The following is a 14,452-nucleotide window of genomic DNA, read 5'->3' on the forward strand; positions in this document are numbered from 1 at the left end:
CTCTTAATAAAGGGATCCCCGGTATGGAAGTTAGGACCGTTCCACTCAGCGCTCTGGTTCTGACCCCAGGCTGAAGGGATGATGTGAAATATTAGGGGTAGTAGTCCGGTGGCTCTGGCTGACGAGATGATGCGGGATATTAGGGGGATAGTCCAGTGGCTCTGGCTGACGAGATTATGCGGGATATTAGGGGTAGTAGTCCAGTGGCTCTGGCTGATGTGCGATATTAGGGATAGTATTCCGGTGGCTCTGATGGGATTATGTGGGATATTAGTAGTAGTCCGGTGGCTCTGGCTGACATGGGATATTAGGGGAGGGGAAGTATTCTGGTGGCTCTGGCTGACGGGATGATGTGGGATATTATGGGGTAGTAGTCCGGTCGCTCTGGCTGAAGGGACGATGGATATTACAGTGAATTTGGCTATGTAAAGTCGGTGGGGATCTACACTCTGCTATATATATATATAGATATAATTTTTTATAACTGTAGTTGCTTACTATGCCCAGGCAGCACCAGGCTCTTCAGCTAGTCTCTATATATAAAACTGAATTTATGTGTGTATCACCAACCAAATTACAAAGCATCTTTCATTTCACCAGAGCTGTTCAAAAAGAAGCTGAGCTGTGAGTGGTTGCCATGAGCAAGTTTTCCCACTTAACACCTCAGCAGACACTGACCGGGTTGGAGAAACCTAAGCTCCCAGCCATTGTCTGCCCCCCCAAAACGGATGAGAGCACATGACAAATGAATCCCCCCTTCCGTGCCCATGTACACCTCACACATCCTCTATCCCATGCAGGCACATCTTCCCTCTTAAATGGATAATTGGTATGGAAGTCAGAGAAAATCCAGCGCTTTTGTTTTGACCCCAGGCCTCTGTATAAGGGATCCCTGGTATGGAAGTTAGGACCATTCCACTCAGCGGTTCTGACCCCAGAGTTCTATTAAAGGGATCTCCGGTATGGAATTCAGGGCAAATCCATCCAGTGCTTTGGTTCTGACCCCAGGCTCTCTTAAAGGAATCTATGGTATGGAAGTTAGGGTAAATCCACTTTGTGCTCTGATTCTCACCCCAGGCTTCTATTGAAGGGATCATTGGTATGGAAGTCAGGACAAATTCACTCAGTGCTCTGGTTCTGACACCAGGCTGACGGAATGATGTGGGATATTAGTGGTAGTAGTCCAGTGGCTCTGGCTGACGGGATGATGTGGGGTATTATAGTGAATGCGGCGCTCTACAATCAGCTTTATATCTATATATAATCATAATTTGTTATAACTAACCGTAGTTAGTTTATGCCCACACAGCAACAGGCTCCTCAGCTAGTTTTAAATAAATGTATAAAATTAAGCAATTGTGAGCATTTCTGGGTGTTTATTTTTTTGTTTTATATACTCATGTGAACTTTGCCTCAGGGTATGTGCCAACCGTTTGCCATTGACTTTTCTGGCAGCAAAATACAAACCCCCCCCAATCACTGATCAATTGCTTCCCCCCCAATGTGCTTAATAATCACACATTTGAAGGCTACCTCTGCATAAACTAGAGATTTGACACATGCTGAAATGCAGAAAGATTTTATTGGAAAGCTTGCTGACAAGCACAGTCACGTCTCATCGGGGAACAAAGATCACACCAGGTATAAGAGAAGCCCAACATCGCAGGGGGCATTACATTTCAGATGGACAAGGAGATGCAGACTAGACTGGTGGTATCCAGGAAGGAGACATCTTAGCTGCTCTCTCCCAGGGTGTGCTTGTCGAACAGGTACTCGCCCATGCCGTTCTGGGGTACCCCAAGGCGCTTCAGGTTGGTGATGTAGTCTCCAAGCTGCTTCATAGCCTTCACCTGTTCTTCCAGGTATTCAGATTCCAAGAAGTCACAGAGCTGGAAGAGAAGAGGTCGGTCATTCATATGCAATTACTAGCCCCATTATGGGAACAATATAGCTCAAGTTGATAATACACAGCTGTCTGCTGTCAAAAAAGCCAAATTGTCCAGATGAATTAGACTTGGCTACAATATCCTAATCAACTTCAATAGAGCCCTGCTATAACAATATCAACACTAGTGTAGCACCAAGTTCAGAGTTAACCAGCCATGCTTTTCAAATACTGAGCTGAAGTTTTACTACAAGATGAAGCAAGTCTAGAAATGGGAAGCTTCAGCCATAAGCATTCTAAGACTGTAGTAGCAAATATTAGTGTGCAGAATATACAGGTTGTGTGCGCTGCATACACGAGGAGTACAACAGGGGACACACCATATCAGAGGGTAGGGCGGTGTAGTCCACCTTCCATAGCAGACAGTTTTTCCAGCAGCACTTACATGAGGGTCAACCTTGTCAGAAGCAAATTTGTGAAGATCCAGGAGAGCCTGGTTCACAGTCTTCTCCAGCTCCAGAGCAGCCTGCATGGCCTCCAGGGTGTTTGCCCACTCATCACGCTCAGGTTTCTAAGACAGAAAAAGACAAAATGATCCTCAAAAGTCACTTCACCTCTTGTAGCTTGAGAACGAGGCTCCATGCCTGACAAACCTACACTAATATGTATTAATTTTAAGTCTACTTTCTACATGAGCACAAAATTTACCTTAATGTCCTGTAAGACAACGCGACCCCCACGCTTGTTCTGGTACTTCAGGAACTTCTCCGCATGCTCCCTCTCTTCATGGCTCTGCTCCTTGAAGAATTTAGCCACGTGGTGAAGGGCGACATCATCACGGTCAAAGTAGAAGGACTGAAAAAGGAGAGAAGAGAGTGGTGAGCAACAGTCTGACATGCTGGGGTCTGGAAGCGCGCCGCATGTCTCACTCTGTGGGCCAGAGTGCACGTATAGTGAGCATGGGGTTCCTTGAAATCCCATCCACTATGCTGTAACATCTGGACGCTGCGGATGTATGCAGCGTCCAACCCGCAGTGTTACCGACCATGGGAACAGACCCCAAGGATATGTGCGCACATTGTGGAAATTTCTGCGTTTCTAGGCAGAAAACGCAGTGGAATTTCCATGCATTTTTATGTTAGGATGTTAGCTAAATAAAGTACATAAAAAAAAAAAAGTTTAAAAGTCATTTCCTTACCCAGCCTTCATTGTTGATGTGCATCAACCAAGATGGGCACTATTCTATATTATCCAGCCACACACACACACTTCCTGACATCATTTCCTTTGACAAGTCTGCTGCGTTTTTGGCATCAAGTCCAAAAGCCTTTTAGGCTACGTGCACACTGCGGATTGGTCTGAGGATTCTTATCTGCGGAACCGCAAGTAAAGTGGCCTGAGTTTTGCCACCTGGACAATGGAATAGGTGGCAAACCGCAGCAGAATCCACAGAATCAATTGACATGTCAATTCTTTCTGCGGATTCAAAACCGCAGCTTTTCTGCAGTTAAAAATCCATAGCATGTGCACAGCAGAATGTAAGTCCCATAGGATAAAATGCTACTGTCAGCAGAACTGCTGCAGCCAAAGCCGCAGCGGGACCGCAGGGTGTGCACATAGCCTTACTCCTGCGTTTTTTGCTGCAGATCTGAGTGACTCAATGGAAGTCAGTAGGTGGAAACCGCCGCAAATAAAGACGGAAGTTTCCGCAGCATGTGCACAATTTAGGAATGCCGTTTATTATCGTTGCTTTAAGTAATCCATTGCATTTTTAGAGCATTTCCACTCGGGAAGAGACGCAATGTGCACAGCCTAACAACTGCATCATACTCATGGAGAAGAGGACTACATGTTCATGTGAAACTATTAGGCTAAGTGCACACGTACCGGAACCCTCACGGAAATTACCACAAGAATTCCGGAATTCCAGTCCGCGGGAAAATCGCATTTTAAATTCCTGCGATTTTCCCACGGAAAAACTAGCATTTTGCAAGCGTATTGAGCTTGCAAAATGCTAGCGTTCTCCAAGCGATCTGTAGCATCGCTTGGAGAACTGATTGACAGGTTGGTCACACTCGTCAAACATAGTGTTTGACAAGTGTGACCAACTTTTTACTACTGAGGCCGCCTATGCAGCATCAGTAGTTAAAGATAGAATGTAAAAAAAAAAATAAAAAATAGTGTTATTTATTCTTACCCTCCGACGTCCCGCGCAGGCGTTCCCAGTAATCCTTTGCGAAAATGCCCGCGATGACGTCAGTTTTTGCGGGATCGCGATGACGTCGCGAGAATGACCGTGAGACTTCGCAATCCCGCGAGAACGGACGTCATAGCGGGCATTTTCGCAAAGGACTACTGGGAACGGGAGCGTGGAGAGAAGCAGGAAGACTGCGCGGGACGTCAGAGGGTGAGAATAACAATATTTTTTATAGGGATATGGTACCCAAAGCCCAGAGGACAGTCTCCTCTCCTCCGGACCGTGGGTACCATCCGCAAATGTTCTGCTTACTTCCCGCATGGTGTGCACAGCCACATGCGGAAAGTAAGCGGAACAATGCATTCCTATGGGTGTGGGATCGCCGCGATTCCGCAAATTAATGAGCATGCTGCGGTTTTTACCGCAGCATTACGGAATCCCATAGGAATGCATGGGATGCTTATTTTTCGCGGCAAAATCGCGCGGTTAAAACCGCCGCGGAAACGCGAAAAAAACGCCACGTGTGAACTCAGCCTTAGGGCATGTTCACACTGGGCTTTATGCCAATTTTTACAGTACTAGCAGAGCCATATGAGATTTCCAGAATCTCATGCAGTTATTTGTCATCAGGATTGTGCTTTGCCGCTTTTTTATTTGGACAGGGCATGTCACTTTCAGCATTGGCTTGAATGTGTGTTTAGGAAAAAAAAAAAACAAAAAAAAAAAACACACACATGCATTTTCATTTGCAGTGTTTTTCCTGCAGAAAGTTAATGGACAAAGAGGCACAAAACAAAAACACCTAAACCTGCATTATTGCCACGAAATTGGGTTTTGCTGCAGAAGATTAAAAAAAAAAAAAACGCAGCAGAGACGCCCTGTATGACAGTTTAGGCTAGTTTCACATTAGCGTTTTTTTGCGCAGCGCATCGGGCGCATAAAAAACGCAAAGAAATACGCAAAACAAACGCGCGTTTTTTTAACGTCATGCGCACGCTGATGTGAAAAAAAAACGCAGCGTTGTTTGCGTTTTACATGCGTTTTTTGCATGCGTTGGCGTTTTTTATGCGCATGCGTTTTTAAGTGTGACGTTTTTTCCATTGTCTAGAGAACATTCTAGACTTGCTTCACTCAAAAACGCATGCGTAAAAAAACGCAACCGTGCGCAAGACCATGCGCACGCATGCGTTACCATAGACTTCAATGTGTTGTTTTTGCGCATTCCGTGCACAAGCGTTTTTTTGCCGAGACAGGGCGCACCAAAAAATCCAACATGTTGCGTCTGGCGCACCTGGCGCAAAAGACAAAAAAACGCATGCGCACGAAAACGCAAGTGTGCGCAAAAACATGCGCACGTCATGTTAAACATAGGTGCGCAGTGCGCATGCGCACGGGTGCGCACGATGCGCTGCGCACAAAAGCGCGTATGTGAAACCAGCCTTACTGTAAGGCTATGTGCACACGCTGCGGATTTTTCCACACGGATCCGCAGGTAAAGTGATCTGCGGTTTCACACCTCTACTATGTTAAAGGTGGGAAACCGCTGCGGAATCCGCACAAACAATTGACATGCTGCGGTTTGAAAACTGCGCGGAAATAACCACAGCAGATTTGAAATGCCATAGGCCAACATGGTACTGCACCACGTCTGCGGAACTGCTGCGTTTCCACAGGGCCAGAAACGCAGCAGAATCCACAACGTGTGCACATATTGTAAGGATTATAATGTGCAGTTGACTACTGGGGTGTTCTTATTTTGCAGAAAGGACCCAACAGCTTTAGTAGAAGCCCCAGAGATTGTAACAATGTTCCTTGATTAGTTCAGGGTTTACAGAACAGCTACTGTGAACTGTAGAGAGGAGATTCCATGGAGTCATCATGTACAGAACTGCTGTGCATCACACGAGGGAGTGTACAGAGATCCCAGCAGTGAGCTCATCACTCCGGGGAGGGAGAGGACTAGAAGCACAATGGAGACTTACTACAATGGCTGCAACACAAGGACAGAGGGAGAGGTGGAGACCACGAGAGAAGGAGAAGCTCAGTAATGGCCGCTCTATGCTACGGATGCAGAGAAGACGCCGGCACCATGGACAGGAGACGATGCAGAGCACTCACCATGGAGAGGTAGGTGTAGGAGGCATAGAGCTCCAGGTTCACCATGCGGTTGATGGCAGCCTCGCAGTCGCGGTGGTAGCTCTGGCGCACCTGGGATTCCATTGCGGCTTCTTGGTGGTTTTAGTGGCGCAAAAAGGTTGCAAAAGTCTTCAGGTATTGAAGAGATGCGAGTTTGGAGCCGAGGACTCGGAGAGGGTTCCGTTCAAGCACTGTTGAAGCAAGAACTCTGCTCAGAGTCAGGGATCGTCTGATCTCCGCACCCTGGAGCTCGGGATTTATAGGCTGGGGAGGGGAGTGACGTCATCTGTGTGCAGCCAATCACAGCCAGAGATCGGGCGGAGCGTCCTGCAGGCGGCGTGCACACTCCCTCCTCTGCCAGCTGGGGTCACACACAGGCACCTAAGGCTATGTGCACACGTTGCGGATTCCGCTGTGGTTTTTTCCGCGCGGAAACGCAGGTAAAACCGCAGGTAAAGTGACCTGCGGTTTTCCTGCGGTTTGGTCTGCGGTTTTGCCCTGCGGTTTTGCACCTCTACTATGTTAAAGGTGTGAAACTGCTGCGGAATCCGCAGAAACAATTGACATGCTGCGGTTTGAAAACCACAGCAAAACCGCGCGGAAAAAACCGCACCGTCAGCACAGCGTTTTTGAAACCCCATAGGGTTTCATTGTACTGTACTTGGTCTGCGGAACTGCTGCGTTTCCTCAGAGCCAAAACCGCTGCGGAAACGCAGCAGAATCCGCAACGTGTGCACACAGCCTAAGGGAACATTTCTAGGGTCACATTACTGAAAGTCAAGAGTTTTTTCCAAAAGCTTTACAAAATTGCAAGAAAGTGCATGACTAGCAATCCCCTAATCTGTAATAATAATTATTATCGTTATTGCATTCATTACTATTAGTCTTATAATATCGCTGGGAATTTCACATCAGATAACAAAAGTCTTTTCTCTTTTCTTAGTGAATTGTCTATGTGTCTGTATTCTGCTGCAGATTTGGCGAAAGAGACTGAGGCTGTGTGCACACGTTGCGGATTCTGCTGCGTTTCCGCAGCGGTTTTGGCTCTGTGGAAACGCAGCAGTTCTGCTGACCAAGTACAGTACAATGAAACCCTATGGGGTTTCAAAAACGCTGTGCTGACGGTGTGGTTTTTTCCGCGCGGTTTTGCTGCGGTTTTCAAACCGCAGCATGTCAATTGTTTGTGCGGTTTCCGCAGCGGTTTCACACCTTTAACATAGTAGAGGTGTGAAACCGCAGGCTAATCCGCAGACCAAACCGCAGGTCACTTTACCTGCGGTTTTACCTGCGTTTCCGCGTGGAAAAAACCCGCAGCGGAATCCGCAACGTGTGCACATAGCCTTAAATGTCAGGTCTCATTATTATCCATTGTGTGTTCAGTGCAGATCTTCCAAGGTGAAATCTGAAGCGTTTATTCTGGTTTATGTGCACTTTTTTTTTGTACCCTCCGGAGACTCAACAAAATTAAAATCCCTATTTAAATTAAAGGGAAAAAATCTGCAGCAAAAAACCTGCGTTTTTGGAACAGAAATTGACGTTATGCGGATTTATTAAAAATAAAGAAGCCAATTTCCTCTTGGGTTCCGGCAAAAAAAAACCCAAAACATTGGGAGTCATAATATGGCATCCGTGCACTTTTATTGGGCCGTACTGGACATCCTTGTGTCCCTGATGTCACAGATTTTTTTTACCTTGCCATTTTATATTAATCCAACAGACAAAGGCCATGGCAGTTAGGATTTAGTCTCAGGGCTCCCGCAGACGTGCGGACCACCGCAGCTCTCCCGACCCGAGCAAGACCCTTGTTGTATTGAAGAACTGAAACAAAGTAACTTTTCGATGATATTCTGATTTTGTGAGAAGCAGCTGTATATACAGACGATTTCTAGCATGGATTATAATAAATCACTGACCGCTGTGTAATAATGCAGCTATGGAATCTTCGTGAGATGTCCTGCACTCGCCTTAGGGCGTGAAAACATTTTGTGGCAGTTAGGCCATGTGCACACGGTGCGGAGCCTGCTGCAGTTCCGCAGTGTTTCAGGCTCTGCGGGTCCACAGCACTTTCTGCTGCATTGTACAGTACTATTGTTTCCAATGGTAAAACCAAAAACGCTGCGCACATGCTGCGGATTTTTCCGCAGGTTACAATCCACATCATGTCAATTGTTTGTGCGGAATCCGCTGCGGTTTCACTTCTCCTCCATTGTAGAGGTGTGAGACCGCAAATAAACAGCAGGACTTTTTGACCTTCGGTTTTTACAAAATCCGCACAGAAAATTCCGCACCACCGAAAACTACATGTGCACATAGCCTAAATTGGATTCTTTGCACAATTATGAGAGGTTCTCTTCACTCCTGGATGTAATCATGACTCAGCGGGGAGTGCACAGATGACAAGAGCGGCATGACTAGGCAGAAATGGAGAGCACAATAGTGGAAGTGGGGAGGGACACTGACGGCGCTGCATGTCCTAGTGATTGAGGAGGAAACTACTGATTCCCCGCAGCCGTCACGAGTTTTACCCAAACCAGAATTGTAGCATTTGTCTGTATATAAAATATGCAACGAGTCTAAGGGCCCCGCCACACATAGCGACTCACCAGCGATCCCGACAACGATATCAAGGTGTCAGGATCGCTGGTGAGCCGCCAAACAGAAAGCTTCACCAGCGATCAGCACAGCGACGCCGAGCGGGCGCGTCGCTGTGTACATTAGTTACCAGCGCGCTGATACAGGGAGCTGGTAACCAAGGTAAACATCGGGTTTATAAGCAGCGCGCGCTGCAGAAACCCGACGTTTACCTTAGTTACCAGCGCGCTGATCGCTGGTCTCCCGCCTGTCACACGCAGCGATGCGTGCTGGCCAGCGGGAGACCAGCAATCAAAAAAAATGTCCAGGGCTTTCCAACAACGATCAGCGATACCGGCAGGGGGGCCGGTCACTGATAGGTGTCACACGCAGCGATCTCACTGGTGAGATCGCTGTTGCATCACAAAACTTGTGACTCAGCAGCGAGATCGCTATGTGTGACGGGGGCTTAATTGTATTGATGAAAGATCATTAATAAAAAATGATATATTTATTTTTTGCCACCATAAAAATAATCGTTAGGGCTCATTCAGGCATCAGTTTTTCATGCACATGTTCTAGCTTTGATTTTCACTAACAGAACACGTATCCATTATAACCTATGGAGGTTTTCACGTCTGGGACCCTTTTACATTGTCCGTTTTCCTCCCACTAATAAATGAATATTTTTTTTTGGGGGGGGGGGCGTCACTTCTTAGTCACGTATTTGTTCCCAGAATTTCATGATTGTTGCCTGTGTTTTCATCTCCTTTTATTTGCATAGACTGTAAATCTTCATCCGTGTTCTCACATCCGGAGGTGGAATTTGAAGATTCTGGGTGCCAGATTAATGGTGTCTTCTTTTGTCACAGAGGGTTTTTGGCCCCCTCAGGCACCAGGGCTTGGTTGTGACTGCTATTTCTGAACCCCCCACTTAATATTGAATCTTACTTCTGAAAGCTCTGTTAACATAGACGTGCACCTTACTAAAATATATGTCTGCTCACTTAAAGGGTTATTTCCCAAATCAGAATGTGGTCTAATTCTTGTGCCCACACAGAAGTAATTGTACCAATACAACCTATTTTTCAATCAGCACTGATTTGCAGCGATCTCCGCCAAATGGTGACCCCCAAGGCTCCCTATTCCCTTGGCTGCCTCTGGATCCAACCTCCACTAGTTCTATTGCTATGGAATGAGCATGCTCAGATGCATTTATTGACCCTGTCTAATAAATCATCTGACAGACAAGGTGTGGCACGGCTCAGAGGTGTATCTAGGCTTTCTGGCACCCGAGGCAAGAATTTGGCTTGGCTCCCCCCCAAGCACACATGTGATTTGCTCACTGACTTAGTCATGTACCAACGAGCTGCTCTTCCTAATGCTCTCAACAGAGGCATGACTACCGCGGTCACAGCTGCAATGGGGCCCGGAGTGCTTAGGGGCCTGATCATGGAGCTGCAGCCGCTCATTGGCTGTGCAGCTCCGTGCTTTGATTGGCTCAGGCTGCCAGGCTGCAATTGGCTTGACGCGATGGCTGCTCTGTGCGCACAGGACCTGTGATGAGGTCACAGGAGGGGAGGAGTCAGAGGTCCTTGTATGCAGGACTCTGCTGTGCTGGTTGTCATGGAGCTGGATGAGGGTAAGTGTGTGTGGGGTCAGGAGGGGTTTACAGGGTGGATGTAGCAGAGCCGTGTTTGTACAAGGTGTACGGAGCGGAGCCACATGTGTACAAGGTGTACGGAGCAGAGCCTTGTGTGTACAGGGTGTACGGAGCAGAGCCGTGTGTATACGAAGCATATGGAGCGCAGTCGTGTCTGTACGAGGTGAGCGGAGCCGTGTGTGTACGAAGCGGTGCCTCGTGTGTACGAGGTGTACGGAGACAAGCCGCGTGTGTACGAAGTGTACGGAGCAGAGCCGCGTGTGTACGGAGTAGAGCCGCTTGTGTACAAGGTGTAGGGAGCGGAGATGTGCATGTACGAGGGGTACGGAGCGCAGCCGTGTGTGTACGAGGTGAGCGGAGCAGAGCCGCGTGTGAACGGAGTAGAGCCGCATGTGTACAAGGTGTACAGAGCAGAGCCGCATGTGTACGAGGTGTAGGGAGCGGAGATGTGCATGTACGAGGGGTACGGAGCGCAGCCGTGTGTGTACGAGGTGAGCGGAGCCGCGTGTGTACAAAGTGGTCACCGATGAGGATGGCAGGAATAGGCTAGGCCACCAGGAAGCCAGAGAGGTTGGTAACTTAGCGGATTGCAGACCCCTAATCCTAACAACACAACAAGCAGTAGCCGTGTGGCGTACCTACGATGCCCTAGATGCCTCGGCACAGCCAGAGAGCTAACTAAGCCTAAAGCAAGAAAGGTGAAATCTAAACTGCCCCGGAGTAGACCCCCAAAGGAATAGATAGCCCCCAAACATATATTGTCGGTGAGACAAGATGAGACACAAACGCAGGCAGAAAATAGACTGAGCAAATGATAGGACCCGAACTGATGTACGAAAAACACTGAGGTCTCTCGACTGCTCCCCCACTATATCAGCATTCTGGTATGAACTGTCAGCAAAGCAAAAGAGACTAATATAACAGTATAACAGGGGACTGAACAAACTGACACAAGCTGTAACATATGAAGCGGGGTCCAACAGACGCCAGCAGGGAGCACGCTGAACCATTGCAGCAAAGCAGAAAGAGGCAAAACCAGATCAGATGCAAAGGATTAGCAAATGAACAACTTAACTGAAAAATGCAGGATCAGGCAGGAGACATCAAACATCAGAATGCACAGGAAAAAAACTAATCACCAGCAGGGAACAGGAGGAAGCTTGCACACTTAAATACTCCAATCAGTGACCCCTGATTTCCCATCCTCGTCGTCAGGTGGCAGACTTTGGACAGCTCCACTACCCACAGTAACCACCTGAGGGAGCCCCGTCTAAAAAGTCCAATCGAGATAGTTCACAACAGTACCCCCCCTTGAGGATGGGTCACCGAAAGCTCATCCACACCACCAGGCCGATCATGATGGGCCCCCTGAAAAGCACAAACCAATATCTCGGCATGAATGTCAGAAGCAGAGACCCAGGAATTATCCTCCTGGCCATAACCTTTCCACTTGACCAAGTACTGGAGTCTCCGTCTAGCCAGATGAGAATCCAATATCTTCTCTACCTCATACTCCAAATTACCCCTAACCAATACAGGGTCAAGGGGCGCCTCCTGGGAACTTGTTAGGGGCGGCGGAACGCACTACATATTAAATAACAGAAAGTGCGTTCACCGCCCGGGGTCCACCATGCAGAGGTGTTTAACAGCTGCTATATAATGGCAGACACACAGTATAGCGGTATGGCACACGCGGGTTGAAAGGTCAACCGGCGAATGGTGGCGAACTCTGTTATAATCACAGAGGCGCCTAAGGCATAAACATAAATGCCGAGCCTGTTGACCTCACAGGACTCAGCGGTGTGCATAAACGGTATATGGTCACAGGACTAGGCCCTAGAGTCTGGGTAAAAGTCCGTCTAGACCTACCGTGCGTGCGGCGTCGCTACCGCGGACGCCAGCAAGTGCTGCTGACTGCAGCGTGGCGACTGATCCAGCCGCAATACGACAATGCCCAACTGTATGTGGGACTTCTGGCCATACCGACCGGGAGAGCCAGCCATGGAGAGAAAGGTTGGGTGAAGGGGTGTACAGCAGAAATGTGGAGACTAACAAGGATCTAGTAACACAGTTGGACTGTGACTTAAAGGCCAAAGCTCAAGGCCGACATAAGGACTGCTGGGGGCGGGGGATGCCTAACAGACGGACTCTGAAACGTGAAAGGATAAAATCCGATAATGTGTTGGTCACAGAGAGGGATACAGTGGCAGTGTTGGACTACGTCTCGGGAGCTCAGGCTCAAAGACGACTGAGGGCCCTCTCGACTGGTAGGGCAAGGGGACAAGGGTGCCCGGTCTCGAGGCCCCCGGTTTGTGACAAGTGTTTAACCCCACAAGTTTGAACAGGGGGGGGGGGCATGTGATGCAGTGACCCCTGTGACAGCTAGGGGGCGCTGTATGGGCTTCCCAGGACATGCATGCTGGCGTCTCCTTTATTGTGATGGGGAAATGGTGAGAGGCAGGATTGTAAATTGCCGATATGTATCACAAGGGTGGGTGCCTTGTGATGGAAGCTGGAACGTGTATTGATCAGCAGAGGTACTGCTGAGGGTCTGTTACTGTGTATCAGGGAAAGCTTCCAGGTGACTTGGTGAGATGGATGGGACCAGGCACCTACAAACCCACCCAGGGGCATGTGTCTGAACGCCCAATGTAAAGCCTGTATGTGTGTGGCTGTGTGTGGAATAGGACCTGTAGTGAGGTCATGACCATGTGATCCATACCTCACCTGTGGGTATGGTTATGTACCATATGATGTAGCTGAGGTCTGGTCACAGGGGGAGAGTGTGTACCTGAATGGTTCAGGGTGCAAGGTCCTGGAGGGTCAGTGTTGGGAGATTCTGGGAGAAGAATCGGATCCCTGGAGCACGTGCTGCGACCTTGGACCTGGTGAGGCATGAGTGTTGGACGGTTTCAGGAGGGGACGGACGTCCTGAATAGCACCCGCTGAGGCCCTGGACCTGGTAGCCGGTGTGATGGGAGACCCTGGGAGGAGGGTTGGATCCCTGAATAGCACCCGGTGAGGCCTGTGTGTTGGACGGTTCCAAAATGGGGGCGGACGTCCTGAATAGCACACAGACAGGCCACGTGTTTGCAGAGTCAGTGACGGCACTGCATTGGGGGAGCTACTGTCCGTCTGTGGATCTGGACTGTCAGGTGGCCTGGTGAGCAAGGCGTTGTCCGGGACGGTGATCCCAGTTCGGCAGCTTCCCTGAGAGAGCACTGACAGGAGTCAGCGTGCGGAGCAGGAGCTCCTAAAAGGTAACCCCTGGACAGGGGGGAAATAACTGTTGGTGCTTGTGAGGTTTTATGAACGTTAATGAACTGTTTGGCATGCGGTCGCCCACGGTCACTGGACAGAGAGGGCCAGCGTGTTTAGGGACTGCAAGGAAAAGCCATAACCTGTAAATGTTCTGGACTATGTGCTAAGCCTGTGAAGTGTAACATGGCCTACAGCGGTTTATGCTTGAATAAACCAAAATTGACTGTTTATGTGGAAAAACCTGTGCCTGACCCTATTAATCTGCTGCCAAGTGAGTGTCCCCCAACACAAACAATAAGCGCTACCTTACAACAGTTACAATTCACATGTACAACGTGTCTAGTTTCATAAAGAAGGTGCGCAGAGGAATGCAGGGCACAAGCTAGCCTCCAGCACACCCCCTACATATCAATATTTAGTGTCATGGGGAAAGATTCAATATAACCTTGTATGAGTCCAGTGGGTGGTTCTACTTACTGATTACTCCTTGAGAAAGCCAAGGTGGAAACGTGCGTCGAGGTCTTGGTGTCCTCCTAACTTATGTATTGTTCTCTTTTTCACGGTATGTCGTCTTTTTCTTGATATATAAAGTGTATTTATTCATATTGATTACGTATTTACTGTATATATACTTTTTGCTATATCTTATATACACACAGACTAATTTTTCGGAGAATACAACGCTATTATTTATATGTTACCCTTTCTGATACATTTATCATGAACTTTCTTTTGTCTA

The 14,452-nt window shown here is 48.2% G+C and overlaps 2 protein-coding genes across 2 annotated transcripts in view; one reads left to right on the forward strand and one right to left on the reverse strand.

Moving 5' to 3' along the window:
- Positions 1-1,563: 1,563 nt before the first annotated feature.
- LOC141085501 (ferritin heavy chain B-like) lies at positions 1,564-6,470 on the reverse strand. Its single transcript, XM_073570913.1, has 4 exons — positions 6,201-6,470; positions 2,594-2,740; positions 2,331-2,456; positions 1,564-1,889 (listed from the first exon to the last, which is right to left on the reverse strand). The coding sequence occupies exons 1-4, from the start codon at positions 6,300-6,302 to the stop codon at positions 1,734-1,736; spliced, it is 531 nt and encodes a 176-aa protein (XP_073427014.1). The 5' UTR covers positions 6,303-6,470; the 3' UTR covers positions 1,564-1,733.
- A 3,840-nt stretch (positions 6,471-10,310) lies between these two features.
- Positions 10,311-14,452, forward strand: part of LOC141085503 (ferritin, lower subunit-like) — a 97,488-nt gene continuing 93,346 nt past the window's right edge. Inside the window, exon 1 of the mRNA XM_073570915.1 lies at positions 10,311-10,431. The gene's annotated coding sequence lies outside the window, so the exon portion shown is untranslated. The remainder of the gene's footprint in view (positions 10,432-14,452) is intronic.

Source organism: Dendrobates tinctorius, unplaced genomic scaffold, assembly GCF_039654945.1.
Source record: "Dendrobates tinctorius isolate UK_male_01 unplaced genomic scaffold, ASM3965494v1 ptg000028l, whole genome shotgun sequence".
Classification (NCBI taxonomy): domain Eukaryota; kingdom Metazoa; phylum Chordata; class Amphibia; order Anura; family Dendrobatidae; genus Dendrobates; species Dendrobates tinctorius.